The following is a 17,202-nucleotide window of genomic DNA, read 5'->3' as shown; positions in this document are numbered from 1 at the left end:
ATGATTAATGTTCACGAGATTCAGCCTCGTTCCAACCACTGGTACAAACTCATTCACCAGGAGACAGATCTCCAGTTCAGGAACTTTGTGTGTATTTATCACTCATAACAAATAGAAGAAAAATATTTACACATTTACCTGCAAGATTGTCGATTTCTTTCTCCTGCAGCAAGCTGACTGCATCATCATCCCCTTCCAGCATAAGTTCTGTCTCTGCGTTCTGATTCACTATTGCTTGACTTCTGAAGGTTTTCTTGGACTTTACCACATCTTCTTCAGTGCCTAATCACAACCAAAATAATATGGGTGATCATGATTGCTTGGCTTTTTGTATAAAAAACAACCTATTACTTTCTTATAATTTTATGCTGCACTTACATATGACTTCACAATTACAGAATTAGAGAACATTTTCCCCTTCATCTGGTTTGCTTTCAGAAAAGCTTTGAGAAAGGTGGGGGGTGTAATCACCTACCCTCATCTCACAGATGAGGAAGCAGGCCGAGAAAGTTCATGTCTCGTGGAGACCTAGGAGTTGGCGTAGGAGAAAGCCCCCCATGTCTTGGGGCTCTAAGATCACCATTTTCTATAAAAAATCTGCACCTCCCCACAAACTTGGCTTTCTGATACATAAAAGTACACAATTCTACACAATTGTACTTTTGTGTGAATTGGAGAACCATTAGACGAGATCATTTTTTTTAATTTTAAAGTTTCTTTATTTTGAGAGAGAGGGAGAGAGTGTGCAGGGTGAGGAAGTGAGGAAGGGGCAGAGAGAGAAGTCCAAGCAGGCTCTGTAGCCCAATGCGGGGCTTGAACTCCTGAACCGTGAGATCATGACCTGAGCTAAAAGTCACTTGCTTAACTGACTGAGCCACCCAGGCACCCCAATCAGATCATTTTTGAAAGTACAGAAGTATGAAGAAAACAAGAACGCATCCACATCTGAAGAGAGAAGTGGTTGTCACTGGGAAGCTACAAACAGGTGAAGTTAGGACTAGTATAGGCATAAAATGTGCTGCACAATTGCTATTAACAGTTAGTGAAATCAATAGTTTTTCTAAACTGATAGCCTTATTTTGTTATATAAAATAGTATAGAAGGCCAAATATATAAAAACAAAGTAAGTCAGAAAAATTGAAATACAGCCAGAGCTGACCTAGCATTAACATGGCAATCAGTTAAGGTTACAAATTACAACGCATTTGAATCTCTCATGGATCTGACTGCGTAATGGATATAATTCAGTATTTAAATTTCTACATTATATTAAAATACCTTAAGAACAGCCACTTCAGCCACCCGCTTTGGCAGGTGATGATGACTCAAATGATCTGAATAGCAAGCAAACTTATATATATACATACACACACATACACACATATATATGCGTGTATGTATATATATGTAAACATACATATATTTTAGCTATCTATCTATATAGATAGCTAAAAAACACCTCTATTTCATATCACTTGAAGGAGGAATTTCTTCTGGAAGAAAATGTAATTTAATGTGTTCTAGCTGTAGTATTAGCATATAGGCTTCAAGGAAGCAGCGTTTCCTGGGAAAATACCTACATGTCATTAGGCATGGTGGAAATATTCCTGAAAATGGGAGTCTAATACATCACTCCTGCATGGTGGTGTCACATCAGAGTTCTAGGGGCTGTTATGATGTTTGTGTACATGTGCAATAACTCTCCAAATCTTATCACACCTTTGGCCAAAATTCTCTACAGTGAACAATTAGCAATACTTTTGGTCCATTCTCCCAGCCTCAATATAGGACTTTGGATACGAATAGTCCATTAATGTCCGTGATATCTGCTCGACCATTTCCTCAGAAGTACATCTAGCCACTGTAAAACTTGCATGGGAAAAGAGCTAGCCTTTCATTGCAACTTACACACTTGTTTCTGTCAGCGACTCAGAGCAAATTCTGTTTGCTTAAAACGTTAATAAGTTGGCTCAAAAGTAGCACGTGGAGGAATAAAAAACATATGGGGAACACGGTCATGTCATAATAGCGCTGTAGAATGTCACTGTCAGAGAGGTACAGTCTGTTATCCTAGCTCTTACTGGATAATGGCAATTAGAACAGCATAAAGTAATAGATTTGTTAAAACATATTTTGATAAATACTTCAAAAACAAACAATATTATTACAAATTAATGCTACGTGGGAGGGGAGAGGAATTAAACAGGTTATATGTATATTCTTTCACAGGCCCACAGATGATTCTTACTTCTGGAATAAAAGCCTGAGGACTGATTACTGAATGCTCCAGAATCTTATCTTAATTTTATTTGGTTTCTTGGTGATATAAAGCCAGTAAAACAGAACTCTTCTGGGGGTAGCAATCTTTATAACTTGTTTGCTTCTTGGGTAGTAACTTAATTTGAGCAACTCAGAGCTTGCATCATCTGAGAACAAAAGACGCAAATCCGATGATTAATAACCGAGAAGCCATATTTCTATTAGACATCTGCAGTTGGATATTCCTAATTCCACATTTCCCTAACTGAATGAATCATCTCTGGCTTCTCCACCTCTCCCTGTTTTGATACACCCACTTACTTAAGCCACAAACCTTGGGGGTCATCCTGGAAGGTGACTGCCATGGCCCCAGCTCAGGCTCCCGTTGTTTTAGACTGGAGGTCTTCAATAGCTCCCTTATTCACTCTATCCCCATGTTTTTGTCAGAGTGATTATTACAAAGCAAAAATAAATTGATATTTTCCTGCTGAATATTGTTTACTAACTCCTCCCAATCAACAACATTCAATGCAAGTCTTACATGATAGGAGTCAAAATCTAAACTCCTTGGGGCGCCTGGGTGGCTCAGTCGGTTAAGCGTCCGACTTCAGCTCAGGTCACGATCTCACGGTCCCTGAGTTCGAGCCCCGCGTCGGGCTCTGGGCTGATGGCTCTGAGCCTGGAGCCTGCTTCCGATTCTGTGTCTCCCTCTCTCTCTGCCCCTCCCCCGTTCATGCTCTGTCTCTCTCTGTCTCAAAAATAAATAAACGTTAAAAAAAAATAAAAAATAAACTCCTTAGCACAGCTGGTCTAGGCCTTTTATCCTCATTACCAGTTTTGCATTATATTTTCTTACTCCCCCATCACCATTACTGAACCAGTTATAGCTTCCAAAATTCGTGCTCGGACCTTTTCACCCAGGGCTAATATTATTCCCTCTGTATGGTGTGTTCCTTCATTCCTCCTTTGTTGGGCTAATTCCTATTTGATCTTTCAAATTACCTCCTTTAGGTGCCTTTCTTAGCCAACCACTCTGTGCTTTCACAGCTTACATAGAACTCATCTACACTGTACAGGTGTTAATCTGTTATGTGTTTGTCCTTTCCATTAGATTATGGCCTTGTTTCTGCAGCCTCTGCGCCTGGTATCCAGGGGACATGTAACAAACATTCACTGAATGAGTTCAAGTCTACTCACTCTGTGTTCCCTTCTCTGATTTCTCTTATTAAAGAAAAAAAAATTATGTATTCATTTTTGAGAGAGACAGAGACAGTGCAAGTAGGGGAGAGGCAGAGAGAGAGGGAGAGAGAGAGGGGGAGAGAGAGAGAGAGAGAGAGAAAGAGAGAGAGAGAGAGAGAGAGAATCCCAAGCAGGCTCTGAACTGTCAGTGCAGAGCCTGATGCTTGGGCTCAAACTCATGAAATGATGAGATCATGACCTGAGCTGAAACCAAGAGTCTGATGCTTAACCAACTGAGCCACCCAAGCGCCCCTCTGATTTCTGATTTATTTATTCGTTTGTTTGCTTTTTTAGAGAGAGAGCAAGTGCGAGCAGGGGAGGGGCAGAGAGAGAGGGAGAGAGAATCCCAAGCAGGCTCTGCACTGTCAGCACAGAGCTCGACGCTGGGCTCAAACTCACAAGACCATGAAATCATGACCTGAGCTGAAATCAAGAGTTGGACACTTAACCAACTAAGCCATCCAGGCACCCCTCTGATTTCTCTTATTTCTTTATTATTTATGGGGGGTGGGCAGGAGAGGGGCACAGAGAGAGGGAGAGAGCAGGCTCCAGGCCCAGGGCAAAGCCCAAGGCCAGGACTCGATCTCACTCCCATGAGATCATAACCTGAGGGAAACCAAGAGTCAGACGCTTAACTGACCGAGCTACCCAGGCACCCTCTTCGCAGATTTCTTAAGCTACGTTTGTGTGCTTTTTCCCTTATGCTTCCCCCACCCTTGCAAATCCTACTACTGGAGTTACAGGTATTGGAATTGGCTGTTGGCTTGTTGTCTCCACACAGCCCGAAAGCTCCTTGATCACTGGCAACATGTTTCTGTCTTTGTCTTCTCAGTTCTTAGCACACTGCCTGACACAGAGTGAGCCCTCCTAAACGCTAAACAAATGGATGACCTGGGACATAAACGTCACCTCTGGATATTTCTTAATCTGAAGATCCTAAGATTTCTCAGAGATTCTGGTTGATCTGCCTCCAATTTGGGGGCAAACTGGAGAATCTGTGTATTTACACAAAAGGGAACTTGGTTCTTTACATGAAATAATCAACTAAATCCTTTAAGTATGAGTCAGCCTGATAAAACATGTTTTACCTTGTACACAATCATGTTTAATCTGCTTTGTCATTAAGAAAAATGCTTTACATTACTCTTGTGTTATTAAAATCTACAAATAAAATAAATGTAGTCAAAGGAAGGTAAACTCTGAAATGCATATTAAGCTTTCAATTTTATCATCTCTGGTTGTAAAGTAGTCAAACAATCATGCCTTTAAAAGATATATAGTAAACTAATCTGTACCAACACACTGAACTTGCCACCCCTGTTGGAAGTGTTATCACTCTGTAGCTCAGTAAACTTCCTGATTTTGTGGTATCGCACCAAACATTTATCTAAATTAAAGTGTACAAGATCCAAAGGTGCTTTTCAATCACAATATCTTTTATGAATTAGAGATTCATTCATCAAAATTACAGGCAAAAAGAGGTAAGGTCTCAAAGGGCTGTCTCATTACAAGGCTTATAAACACTGTCCTTGGAAAGAATTGGTTGAACACCCAACAAATCAAAATCTGATTGGGAAGAGAATTTATTTGAGATCATCTGTCTTCAGAAGACATGTTGGACTGAGTGCACTTCTTGGCCTCTTTAACCATTCATCAAGAAATTAACAAGCAAATACTACAAACCATGAGAACTCCCTACTTAGATTTGAAGATGTTAATTGTGTGTAAAATTGGATAGTATACACATATATACTTATTTTCTAAGAAAACATCAAAATGCCCTAAGTTGGGAAGGTTCAGAAACAAAAAAATGCCACCAAATTATAGATTAATCCAAATCCAAAGTTACTCTTACATTATTTTCCACATTGTGTTACAAACAACAACTACAGGAAGACATTCTATACCCATTAGATTTCTTAGTAAATATATATGTTTGAAGCGCTGTAGTGGAAATGTTATCTAATGTAGGATAATCTGTTATATGAACCTAAATAAAGCTCCTCTTTCATTAAATTTATTAAAAATTTTTTTAACATTTAGTCATTTTTTGAGAGACAGAGACACAGCATGAGCGGGGGAGGGGCAGAGAGAGAGGGAGACACAGAATCCGAAGCAGGCCCCAGACTCTGAGCTGTTGGCACAGAGCCCAACGTGGGGCTTGAACTCACGAACCGTGAGATCACAACCTGAGCGGAAGTTGGATGCTTAACCGACTAAGCCACTGAGGGACCCCTCATTAAATTTATTAATAAACAAGATCCATGTGAAACACAGTATATTCTAAAACCGAAGTAACAAGAGAACTAAAATGTTTCTAGAATTGTTTCTATACTTTAATATCACTACTATAATGTATTATCATTAAATATGTTAAATATAGAAATGAAAAATTGAAGACATTCACTTATCTTAATAATACTCAGAGAATATGTCCATCTGGAGAGTCAGGACAATCTAGGCAAAAGAAGTTATTTCATTTACCCATCACGTCCTTTTTAAAATTATTATTGATAAATATTAACAGTTAATATAAAGAAAAAGAGCACATTGTAGTTTATTTGTTTCAGAAATTATTCGATGAATATTCTATACAGCTCTGAAACATCTATACTAACAAAGATAAAAAGTAATTTACAATTGTGGTTTATATACACAATGGAGTACTACGTGGCAATGAGAAAGAATGAAATATGGTCCTTTGTAGCAACGTGGATGGAACTGGAGAGTGTGATGCTAAGTGAAATAAGCCATACAGAGAAAGACAGATACCATATGTTTTCACTCTTATATGGATCCTGAGAAACTTATAGAAACCCATGGGGGAGGGGAAGGAAAAAAAAAAAGAGGTTAGAGTGGAAGAGAGCCAAAGCATAAGAGACTCTTAAAAACTGAGAACAAACTGAGGGTTGATGGGGGGTGGGAGGGAGGGGAGGGTGGGTAATAGGTACTGAGTAGGGCACCTTTTGGGATGAGCACTGGGTGTTGTATGGAAACCAACTTGACAATAAATTTCATATATTGAAAAAAAAAGTAATTTACAGCCATAAGTTAGCTATAAATTATATATATGTGACTAACACACAGAGAAAAGATATAAACCCGTAATAAGCCACTTTTAGCACAGCATCAGCTTCTTACCAGTTTTACGCTATTATTTTTCACTGAGTACAGAAATATGGCTTTAATTTGTTATTTATTAAAAATGATATATGCATGTGTTTATGCATCTATTTACCTATCTAATGTAAATCTACTATTTAAGAATACAATTTCAGTATTAATCGACCTGCACAATTAAATACATGATCTATGACTCATGGTCTGCCCCCTACTTATTTAACCTCACTATTTCATTGGTTTGGTATCTTCACATCTCATATCCCCCAAGAATTGGATGTGTCTGGTCCCAAACATGCAATACTTTTTCAAGCTTTTAAATCTGACATATGTAATTTCTTTCACATGGAATTCTCTTATCTGCCTTGTCCTTCAAGATTCAGTTTAGTTGATTACTCCCTTTTCTGTATAAGCTTTGTATCTAACAAATTAGTCAAAATATATTATGATTTTTTGGTATTTTCTGGATTCTTTCATTTAGGTGTTATCCTAATAAGACTTTAATTAGATATGTGCCAAATACCAAACAAAGTGGAAATCAACAAACATTTGTTGAATGAGCACATGAAAATATAAGCATAATTCAAATGATTACTACATTTTTTTCTATGCACAATACAGAAGTCACTTGACTCTTTATGTCCTTTATAGGTTCCTCAAAAATGAAGAACCTGGGCTATGAGGTTTGCAATTCTTACTTTATTTTTCCCCTCTAACATCTATTAAGAGCATATTTTAAAAACATACTTAGACCAATCTCTTAACTTCAGTTTCTCAACCTGTGAAGGAGGAATAGGTATCTATCAACCAAACTCCTATAGTATTATTGCAATGTTAAAATGAGACAGTGGATATTAAAATACTTTAAAATGTGTGAAGCTTATTTATATAATAAGGTTTCAAAAATGTTTGTTAAAATTATGGTAAAATAAAAAATTAACAAGAGAGTATTAAAAGAGTTTACTAAGCATATAACTTAAAATTGAAAAAGAATACAGCCAGTATTTTATTGTGTATAATAATGCTTTTAAGATTTATGTAAAGGAGGGGAGAAAAAAAAAACTAGGCTGATGTGAGGATTAAAATTAAAAAAAAACCCTCAAGATAATTCATGCATGTAAGGTCTTAGCAGAATGCCTAACAAACAACAGGTATTCAACAAATGTTTTCTTTCCTTCGGTTGGGATTAATGTTCCCTCTGCCATGCTGTCACTTCTCTGTTTATATTCACTAAAACACAGTATGAGCCTTCAACTCCTCCATTGATTAGATGCTCCCTGAAGACAGGAAGGAGGGCCTGGAGACAGGTGCCATGAAGTGTTTGTGAAACTCAATGGAATGTAAACAGCTTACATTAAAAACTGTTTTTCCCCAATAACCATAATATTCATTTAAAGACATTATTAAATAAAACTACATAAGCATCAATGTATTCGGCATGCATTTGTGATTTTGTATATTGGTATCTTTAGAATGTAAGTATTATTAATATCTTAGACATTCGAATGAAAAGAACAGCTTTCTCAACAAAGTTAGCATCAGAATTTGCTTTAGAGTATTATGTATAGATAATGCACGTAATATATACTTCTCCATCACTGGAGGAGAATGGGCAGAATGGAAATTTAGTATCATTTCAATTTCAGCTAAATGTAACATCAGGAAAAATTCTAATGTTTCTAAACATCTGGAAGTCGATTTCGCAAGATAACATTCTTTTGTGAAAGAGGAATTTTTTCCAATATACACCACTTTACAATATTTCTGGGTTGTAAAATGTGTTTTGACAAAATCTACTCTTATGTAAATAAGATAAAATGCTTCAATTCGGGAGTGTCTGGGTGGCTCAGTGAGTTAAACATCTGACTCTTGATTTCGGCTCAGGTCATGATCTGAGATTGAGCCCCGCATCGGGCTCAGCACTAGGCATGGAAACTGCTTACTATTCTCTCTTTCTCTCCCTCTCTGTCTGTCTTTCCCCTCTCCTCCAAAAAAAAAAAAAAAGTTTCAATTCGATGTCAGTTATGCCTCAGTAATAAAAATGTGCTGCAATTCATTTTCAAACCTAAATGCTTTTAGAAATATTAATGAGGTATTAATTTCTTGGCATCTTGTAAAACAAAGATTACATTTCCTCATTAAAGCTGAAATCAGAGCAACAAATACTATTATAGAACAGTGCTTTTAGTAACTTTAAGTTTAATTTTTTTTTTCAACGTTTATTTATTTTTTTGGGGACAGAGAGAGACAGAGCATGAACGGGGGAGGGGCAGAGAGAGAGGGAGACACAGAATCGGAAACAGGCTGCAGGCTCTGAGCCATCAGCCCAGAGCCTGACGCGGGGCTCAAACTCACGGACCGCGAGATCGTGACCTGGCTGAAGTCGGACACTTAACCGACTGTGCCACCCAGGCGCCCCAAGTTTAATTTTTACTAAAAGGAAAAGATTTTAAGGTAAATATACCTCTCACCTAATATTATTAGATAGCGACATGTTACCATGCAATAATATATATGAACCAATCTATTAATGAGAACATTATAATTTTGAACATTTCAAATAAGATGAAATTTTTTCTATATTGAGAAACATAGGACTCAAAAACATTTTAGGCCGACCTTAATATAAATGCAGTAGATACATATATACAATACACTTTACTGTAATATAATTTAAAAATTGTTTAAAGTAAATATTTTTCTTTGTAAATACTTTAAATTCAAAATTAAATTTTGTGTTTGACTCTACATCACAGACATAGTTATTTCTTTCCTTAAGAAAGAAGGAAATATTTTCATAAGAAATACTGCTGACATAAGGACGAAAAAAATCATGGTTTATGTAGAACAAATTTTAAAAAAATCCAAGACTTTACAGTAGAAATATCCTAATGATAAAAACTGTTAATGATACTGAATAAAAACACTACTAAAAAGAATGACTAAAAATTTCAAGTACCTTTTCTCTCTTCTATACCTGGTGCTGAGTCAGGAGACTCCCTTCATTAACACAAAATCATCTTATGAAAACAACACCCTTTAAGTAAAAATCTAAGTGGTCACTGACTCAATAAACATGCAATAAATGGATACATAAATGCATTCTGAATGCATTAGATTTAATTGTGGCTTCCACTTCATTTTTGTTGTCTGAGAATACATTGAATAATCCAAAATAGGTATTATCTCAACTACCATAAAACTAAAAACCCAAGATCCCGGCTTCAAATTTACACTGAGCCTGATTCAGAAGTGGTAATCCTTGGCTGAATCAATAATTATGTTACTTATGGTCCATCTTCAGCACATCATTGCATCACATAAAATTAGAGTGCCACATCCCTTGTGGTTTTTTTTAACCAATGAAAAACTTGCACAGACTTTGTTTCAAACCGGACAAATGTTATATCTGCAGGTAGGCTGTTCTCTGGAAAGCTGCAGGAAAATATTCAGTGGTAGAGTGAAATACAGAATTAGCAATAGGGGCATTAATTAAGATAGAGTGTTCACAGAAATTATTCTGAGCAGCAAATTCTTATTTAGATTAGCTATGCTTGTAAATGATTTACTGGACTGTATGAACTAAAATAAGAAAATGGCTACCTAACATCAACAGTTATTGCTTAGTGGAAAAGGACATCAAGGACACTTGCAAGTAAAAGAATTGGATCAATATTAACGTGATTTTCATTTCATGCTTCCCCAACTCCAGTAAGCTGACAATATACTCTGATTATGTGAACTGCCTCAGAGTAACACAGAAAAGGTTATTAGAGCAAGAGGTGGAAATGGAAGGCACTTTTTATATTGACAGGCCTGCTAATAGAGTATACTGATTTTCCAAGACATGCAATGCATTTTTACAATTTGGTTCTGACAGCAAAAATGGAATTTCATTTATTCCTAATTCAAAATATTCATATGTAAGCAATATTTCTTAGAGCAGACCAACAAAGGGGATATTCTCAAACAGCATTTTTAAACTGAAAAAAAAATGCAATTAAAAAGGTGCAAGAAAATCTTATTGAATTTAAGTGCAGCACTATAGAAGTATAAAATGCTAACTCAATAAGCTTCTTAATGGAGTGAATGTAGAAAAATGCATTCTGTGCTTTTTAAAGGAAATCTGATAAACCATATTTTAAGAATATACATGATAGGAAATGTAGAATCCCTGTGCATTTTAGACTGGATATTACTCGGTTGGGCTTTGATTAGCCATGAAGTTAGGGTAATTGCGAAATATTCAAACTAGGACTTCATTACATTAAAAGTCACATGGCACACTTTACTTATGGAAAAAAATGCTAAAACATATAGAAAACTTGGGGCACTTTGGAACCCTGTCAGTATCATAAAGAGCAGAGACGATGCATTATTCATCTTTGCGATTATTTGATACAGAGCATAGTGTTCGGGTCCTATGCTGAAGTTTGCTTAGAAAAAGACTAGCAAGAAATAAAGCCATCAAAACCGGCAGATAGCTGCTTTACATGGGTGTCAATGAGAGATTTTTTTCCCCGTTTTGTACTTTTCTGGCCTTTTCTAGATTTTCTACAATGGGCATATTTCTTTTCAGGAAGGAAGGAAGGAAGGAAGGAAGGAAGGAAGGAAGGAAGGAAGGAAGGAAGGAAGGAAGGGAGGACTAAAACCTTGCATGGTGAGTCAAGAGGAGTAAATGGCAGATAGGAGCAGAATGGAAGGAAGAAAGTTTTGACAACTCTAGGAATGAAAGATGCATCGGGCAACTGAACCAAGGGCTGAGAGATGGGCACACTTCCTATGGCAGTGGGGGGCATCAACCTAGGGAATGATGCTTGGTTTTGCTTCTGAAAGCCTGTCACAGAAGTCAGTGGGGAAATTTTACTTTAAGATCCTGGGAACGGGGAGTAGGAGATATTTTGGCTACATAAGTAAGTGGCTCAAATATGGGAGAAAAAAACTGATAAAAATTTCTCCTTGATCATTAAAAAACATGGAACAGCTAAGAGATGGTGTTGATATAGGTTATTTAAAGCACTTTTAAAACGCTCAGAACATTTTATTTTTTTAAGTTTATTTATTTTTGAGAGAGTGAGAGAGCGAGTGCACACATGAACAGGGGAGGGGCAGAAAGACAGGGAGAAAGAGAATTCCAAACAGGCTCTGCACTGTCAGCCTGGAGCCAGATGCGGGGCTCGAACTCACAATCCGTGAGATCACGACCTGAGTTGCAATCAAAGAGTCGGTTGCTTAGCTGACTGACCACCCAGGAGCGCCACGGAACATTAAAAATCTTTTTAAAATTTTTATTTATTTTTGAGAGGCAGAGAGAGGGAGAGGAAGAGGGAGAGGAAGAGGAAGAGGGAGAGGGAGAGAGAGAGGGAGAGGGAGAGGGAGAGGGGGAGGGGGGAGAGGGAGACAGAGAAAAAGAGAGAGAGAGAGAGAGAGAGAGAGACAGAACAAAGAAGAAATCACAGAACTGTCAGCACGCATGGGCCTGGAGATCATGACCTGAGCTGAAGTCAGATGCTTAACCCACTGAGCCACCCAGGTGCCCTGCCCCTCAGAACATTTCAAAATACGTCTTGTACATGACACCTGAAGTGCATGCTGTGAACGACACTAAGTTCATCTGTAGGCTACAGGAGTAACCAAAATTTAACAGGTAAACTTCAAAGCAGGAAAGTGTTCAATAATGCTCTTTGCAGTTAGAATTCCAAGTGTACCTAAGGCAACATACTATATAGTAAGAGAATGGTATTTTGGTTGCATTTTTGTTCTCTCTACCACTTACTAGCATGCCATCTAACTTCTTTGGTCTGTCATTCTCTCAAATAAAAATCCTTTAATGGTTCTGTCTATTGACAAATCCTTTCACAATGTGGCTTCAAACAGGCTTTTCAGCCTCATTTTGTACAGTTGTCCCCACTATCCTGTGTTCCATCACAGAGCACCATTTTGCATCCCCTGGACACATTATGTTGTACTGTGTGGCCCCTTTCTCACATTGCCACCGTTTCACTTACTGGCTTGTGAAGATCTCCATTCATCCTTTCAAGTCTAGCTAAAATGTATTTCTTCAGTTAGGCAACTCCCTTCACTGAGCTCAGATAGCATTTTAACACACGTTGACAAAAATATTTATCATGGTGCACTGTAATTACTTACAAATGCAATTGTGTATACACTTTATGAAAAATTAGTCTGAAAGAACATAAATAACATTATGGATAGTTCTATGCCACTCAGCAGTAATATAATTTTGTCAGCTCCCTATCTTAAACAGCCTTCAATGTTCTAAGTGGAAAGAAAATGTAGGCATAAAAAATACATTTCAGAATTTGAAAATACCATGCTTGTAGACCTATTCCATAAAAGTCCTATTTTTCAATACTACTACTTTAAATGATGAAAATACTGTATGTATACCTTGAAATTAATCGATTATCAATTCAATAAAAAACAGCAACTAACTGTTTTTAATTAATTCTACGCTCTAAATGGAACAGAAGATATCATTTCTTGTTTTCAAATCGTTTTTATCTCAGAATATGATACACCTAAAGTCAAACATTTTCCAAATTTTTACATAGGGGCCTATCACAAAATGCAAAACATTGAGGCCATTCAAAGGAATAAGTTATGCCTTCATATCCTGGTAATTTCTAATACTACCTCTGCCATTCCTGGCTCACCTGGTAAATTCCTAATCTTCTCTCGAGACGGTTCCTAAGTAATTACTTCTATGAAGCCTACTCCAACCCATCAGACTCACAGTTAGTCACTCTGTCCCCTGCGCTCCTTTATGAACTACTACCTCTCTTCATGATACCTGTTTCTCACCAGTAGACCAGGGTTTTTCCACCTTGTGGCATTCCACTAGTGGCATTTAGAGCTGGAGTTTTGTTGCTGTCGTCATTCTAGGGAAGCTGCCTGTGCGTGACAGGATATTCTAGCAGCAGTCTCTATTCAGTAGATGCTGGGAACACCCCCCCCCCCCACCCTGTGATAAAGCACTAAACTGTATGCTCTTAGAGGGTAGAAACTGTCTCAAACTTCAAAGCCAGCATGGAGCAAATGCTTGGAATATAGAAGATATTCAATAAATGCTTCTAAATTAATACAGTGATTTGATTCTTCTGAATCTGTTTAAAGCTACAATATGCATCTTCAAAACAAAGACAGGGGAGTTGTAATTAGAACATTTGTTGGTACACAAATGCTATATAAAGTCTGTAAAATGCATCTGATAAGCATATTTTGTAACAGCATTTATGTAATCTGTTTCAATTATTTTAAGAGAATATAAAAATGAGAAGTGAAGACAATGCTCTGATATTAAAATGTGACACTGGCATAAAAAAGAGCTGAAAGATGATTCCTTGTATGTCTTTTTCTTCTTCTTTTAAAAGAGTTTACATCATTAACTTTCAGTGAATTATTTTAACCATAATCAGATCACCTCATTTATTCAAGATATGGAGATTCGATTAATAACACACCAATTAAAATGGAGTTATCGATGAACAGTAATAAGATGTTTGCGAGTGCTTCTACATAATACAAACGATCGGTTATTACGTAAAAAAATCAAATCGTATTTCTCAAATATGATAATAACTGTAAACTCTTAAAAAGAAGTCAATTAGCTTCTTTCTCAATTTTTATAGTTGCATTAGTATTTTTTAGTCTCAAGTGCTTTTCTTATTTCTGCAAGCAGCACATTACAGTAGCCATGCATATACCATCAAAACTAATTTAATTCCAGATTCATTACAGAGCTGCTTTTTATTCATCAAGGTCATATCTTGATGGCTTCACAAGCTTAGATAAATCAGGTGTTAAGCAGACACATCTCTGAGGAACCTAAGGATGTTCTCATTTGCAGTTCTCAGCATATCTTATTATTTATTGCCAAAGAAATGACTGATTAACTTTGTCATCTTTGCTCTATGTTTTTTTTCTTCCAGCTGAAGCAGCCTGCCCTCTTTTGCGATGCCTGATCAGACCTATTTAAGATGATGTCTTTGATCACAGACATGGGGAGCTTGCGATCCTAGGCTTTGATGAAACATTGTTCCACTATAATTTTATGGAAGGGAAACAGAGTCTTAAATGATAATTGACAGTCAACAAAGACAACCAAACTTATTAAGATTTTGTACTCTTCTTTGACAGCATAATCTTTAAGCACCAGAAATGCACCAGAAGTTGACTAGTCTAGGTTTTATTTAAACACATAAACAATACACAAAACCCTTCCTTTTCAATCATTTCCCCATTGGCTAATTTGCCCTGAAGAAGAAAATCCTGCAGGTCAGAAGATGAATTTTGAGTTTAAAATATTTTCCTTATATTCTTCCTTATGGTCTGTAAAATTCCTACTAATCAATTAAATTTGCACTTTTAAGAAATTTTACTATTAGAAAATACCTAAATAACATATTAAATACATCCAAAATTAGAACATTAAACATCAGGAAAAAATTACATGCCTCTAGGTTTTATTAATCACATTCCAACACCAAGGCTGAAAGTATATCAAATCACACCAAATCTTTTGCGCATGACAACCTCATAAATTATTCAACTCATTAGTATTACTAAGAAGCATGAAAAACTCCATCAGTATTAAGAATGTTTTCCAACAGAAAAAGGTCAACCAAAAGTTTTAATAATGAAATGGAATGGAAAGCTTTTCAAAGTCAGTATGAAACAAAATTATTGTCCTTTCTATCTTCTTGAAAATATACCCAGTTTTGATTATTTGCTCATATAAAAGAAAGCACTGTTAATATATTTGATTTGTGGCTCCACACAGATTATCTGAAAAGAATGTTCAAATTATGGCTAAGTGTTCCCACCCATCACATGAAAGTTTAAATCCAGTTTCATCTAAATGACTGAATTTAGGGAAAAGTCAAGTGATTCAAAACATTTTAAATAAAATATTAAGTCTGCTAATTCAGTTTCAGTTCTGTTACATTAGTATAGGCTCACCTTCTTGAAACTTACTGTACTATAGGGATGAACAGATAGACCTTACCAGTGTTCAAATCCCAGGGACTGCTTTGATGGCCATGTAAGTATTCTCTATTTATGTACAACTTGTTTAATAGTCTGGAAACATTGATCGCTGATTCAAACACTTATATCCATACTGAAAGTTCCATTCACAAAATATTCTTCTGCTCTTAAAAGAATTTTGCTGCCACAATGTAGATGAATATAATTTTTTTGGACCAAAGATTATAGCAGAGTTTCTGTGCATTTAATGCTTAATTTTCAAGACACAATGTACAGGGAAATTGAAATACTCTAATTATTTAACATCGAGGAAGAAACAAATTGAATTTCAATTTGTCCTAGAAGCCCTCTCAAAATGTGAAGCCTTTTACAAAAATGTACAATAAATGTACCTTTTCTAGGTCTACACAAACCAAAATATTTAATAATTTAGATGTTAAGTCTATATGCTGCTAGACTTGAAGGTACCTAAAACACATTTAAATGTTTAATGGCAGGCAGAGTGGCCAGATGATGGGCTGAATTTTTTACTTTTATATGAATGTTCTAGCAATATGTGAATAAAAAGCTTTATTTAAAATATTTTTAAGGTTTTCAACATTTATTTTTATTGGATGAAGCGCTTTGTAATAATAACTTACATTTACTCTCTATTTCTTCTGAAGAAATAACTTTACATATAGGTTAGGAGGCACGTTGAGAGTCTGGAAGAAGACACAATGCTACCTTTTTCTCTTGGCAGTTTTTAATACTTCTTTCTACTTCTGTGTACAGCTCACACCAGGGGGCACTTTCCCACTCATCTCTTCACATCCTCTATATTTTACTCCCTACTCTCTACACAATTGCAAAGGCCCACCGATAGAAACTGTGCTGAAGGTTGAAGAGGTATGCTCTAGAGCTGGTTTTGGAGGTAGAATTGTTTCAGTTCTCTTTTGTTTTCCATTACACGATCTTAATCTTGAGAATGATGTGACAATAACTCTGGCATGGGTACCATATAGCTTTCCTGAATATTTTATGGCATACACGTGGTCTTTGTTCTAGTTATGTATAAAAAAACATAACCCTCTTGCCTTCTATCAATGAACTCAACTCAAGAGAGATAATTAGTTCTGAATACCGCTCATTCCAAATTTCAAATTCATAAATTGCTCCATACTTAAAATTTTTTTTTTCAACATTTATTTTATTTTTGGGACAGAGAGAGACAGAGCATGAATGGGCAAGGGGCAGAGAGAGAGGGAGACACAGAATCGGAAACAGGCTCCAGGCTCTGAGCCATCAGCCCAGAGCCCGACGCGGGGCTCGAACTCACGGACCGCGAGATCGTGACCTGGCTGAAGTCGGACGCTTAACCGACTGCGTCACCCAGGCGCCCCTATAAATTGCTCCATACTTTAAAATACTCTTACACTAATGGCTCAAATTAAAATATAAGAAAAACAGGTGTTGCTGAGGATGTAGAGAAAAAGGAACCCTTGTGCACTGTTGGTGGAAATGCAGACTGGTGCAGTCACTCTGGAAAACAGTATGGAGGTTCTTCAAAAAGTTAAAAATAGAACTACCCTGTGA

The 17,202-nt window shown here is 36.6% G+C and overlaps 1 protein-coding gene across 11 annotated transcripts in view; it reads right to left on the bottom strand.

The window, feature by feature from the left end:
- Nucleotides 1-17,202, bottom strand: part of NBEA (neurobeachin) — a 685,885-nt gene that overhangs the window by 226,540 nt on the left and 442,143 nt on the right. For all 11 annotated transcript variants that reach the window (XM_043576682.1, XM_043576704.1, XM_043576721.1 and 8 more), the window contains one exon: nucleotides 139-282. In XM_043576682.1, coding sequence (XP_043432617.1) covers nucleotides 139-282 — 144 coding nt within the window. The remainder of the gene's footprint in view (nucleotides 1-138; nucleotides 283-17,202) is intronic.

Source organism: Prionailurus bengalensis, chromosome A1, assembly GCF_016509475.1.
Source record: "Prionailurus bengalensis isolate Pbe53 chromosome A1, Fcat_Pben_1.1_paternal_pri, whole genome shotgun sequence".
Lineage (NCBI taxonomy): Eukaryota > Metazoa > Chordata > Mammalia > Carnivora > Felidae > Prionailurus > Prionailurus bengalensis.
The sequence above is the reverse complement of the archived record's forward strand: the minus strand, read 5'-3'. Positions and strand labels throughout refer to the sequence as shown.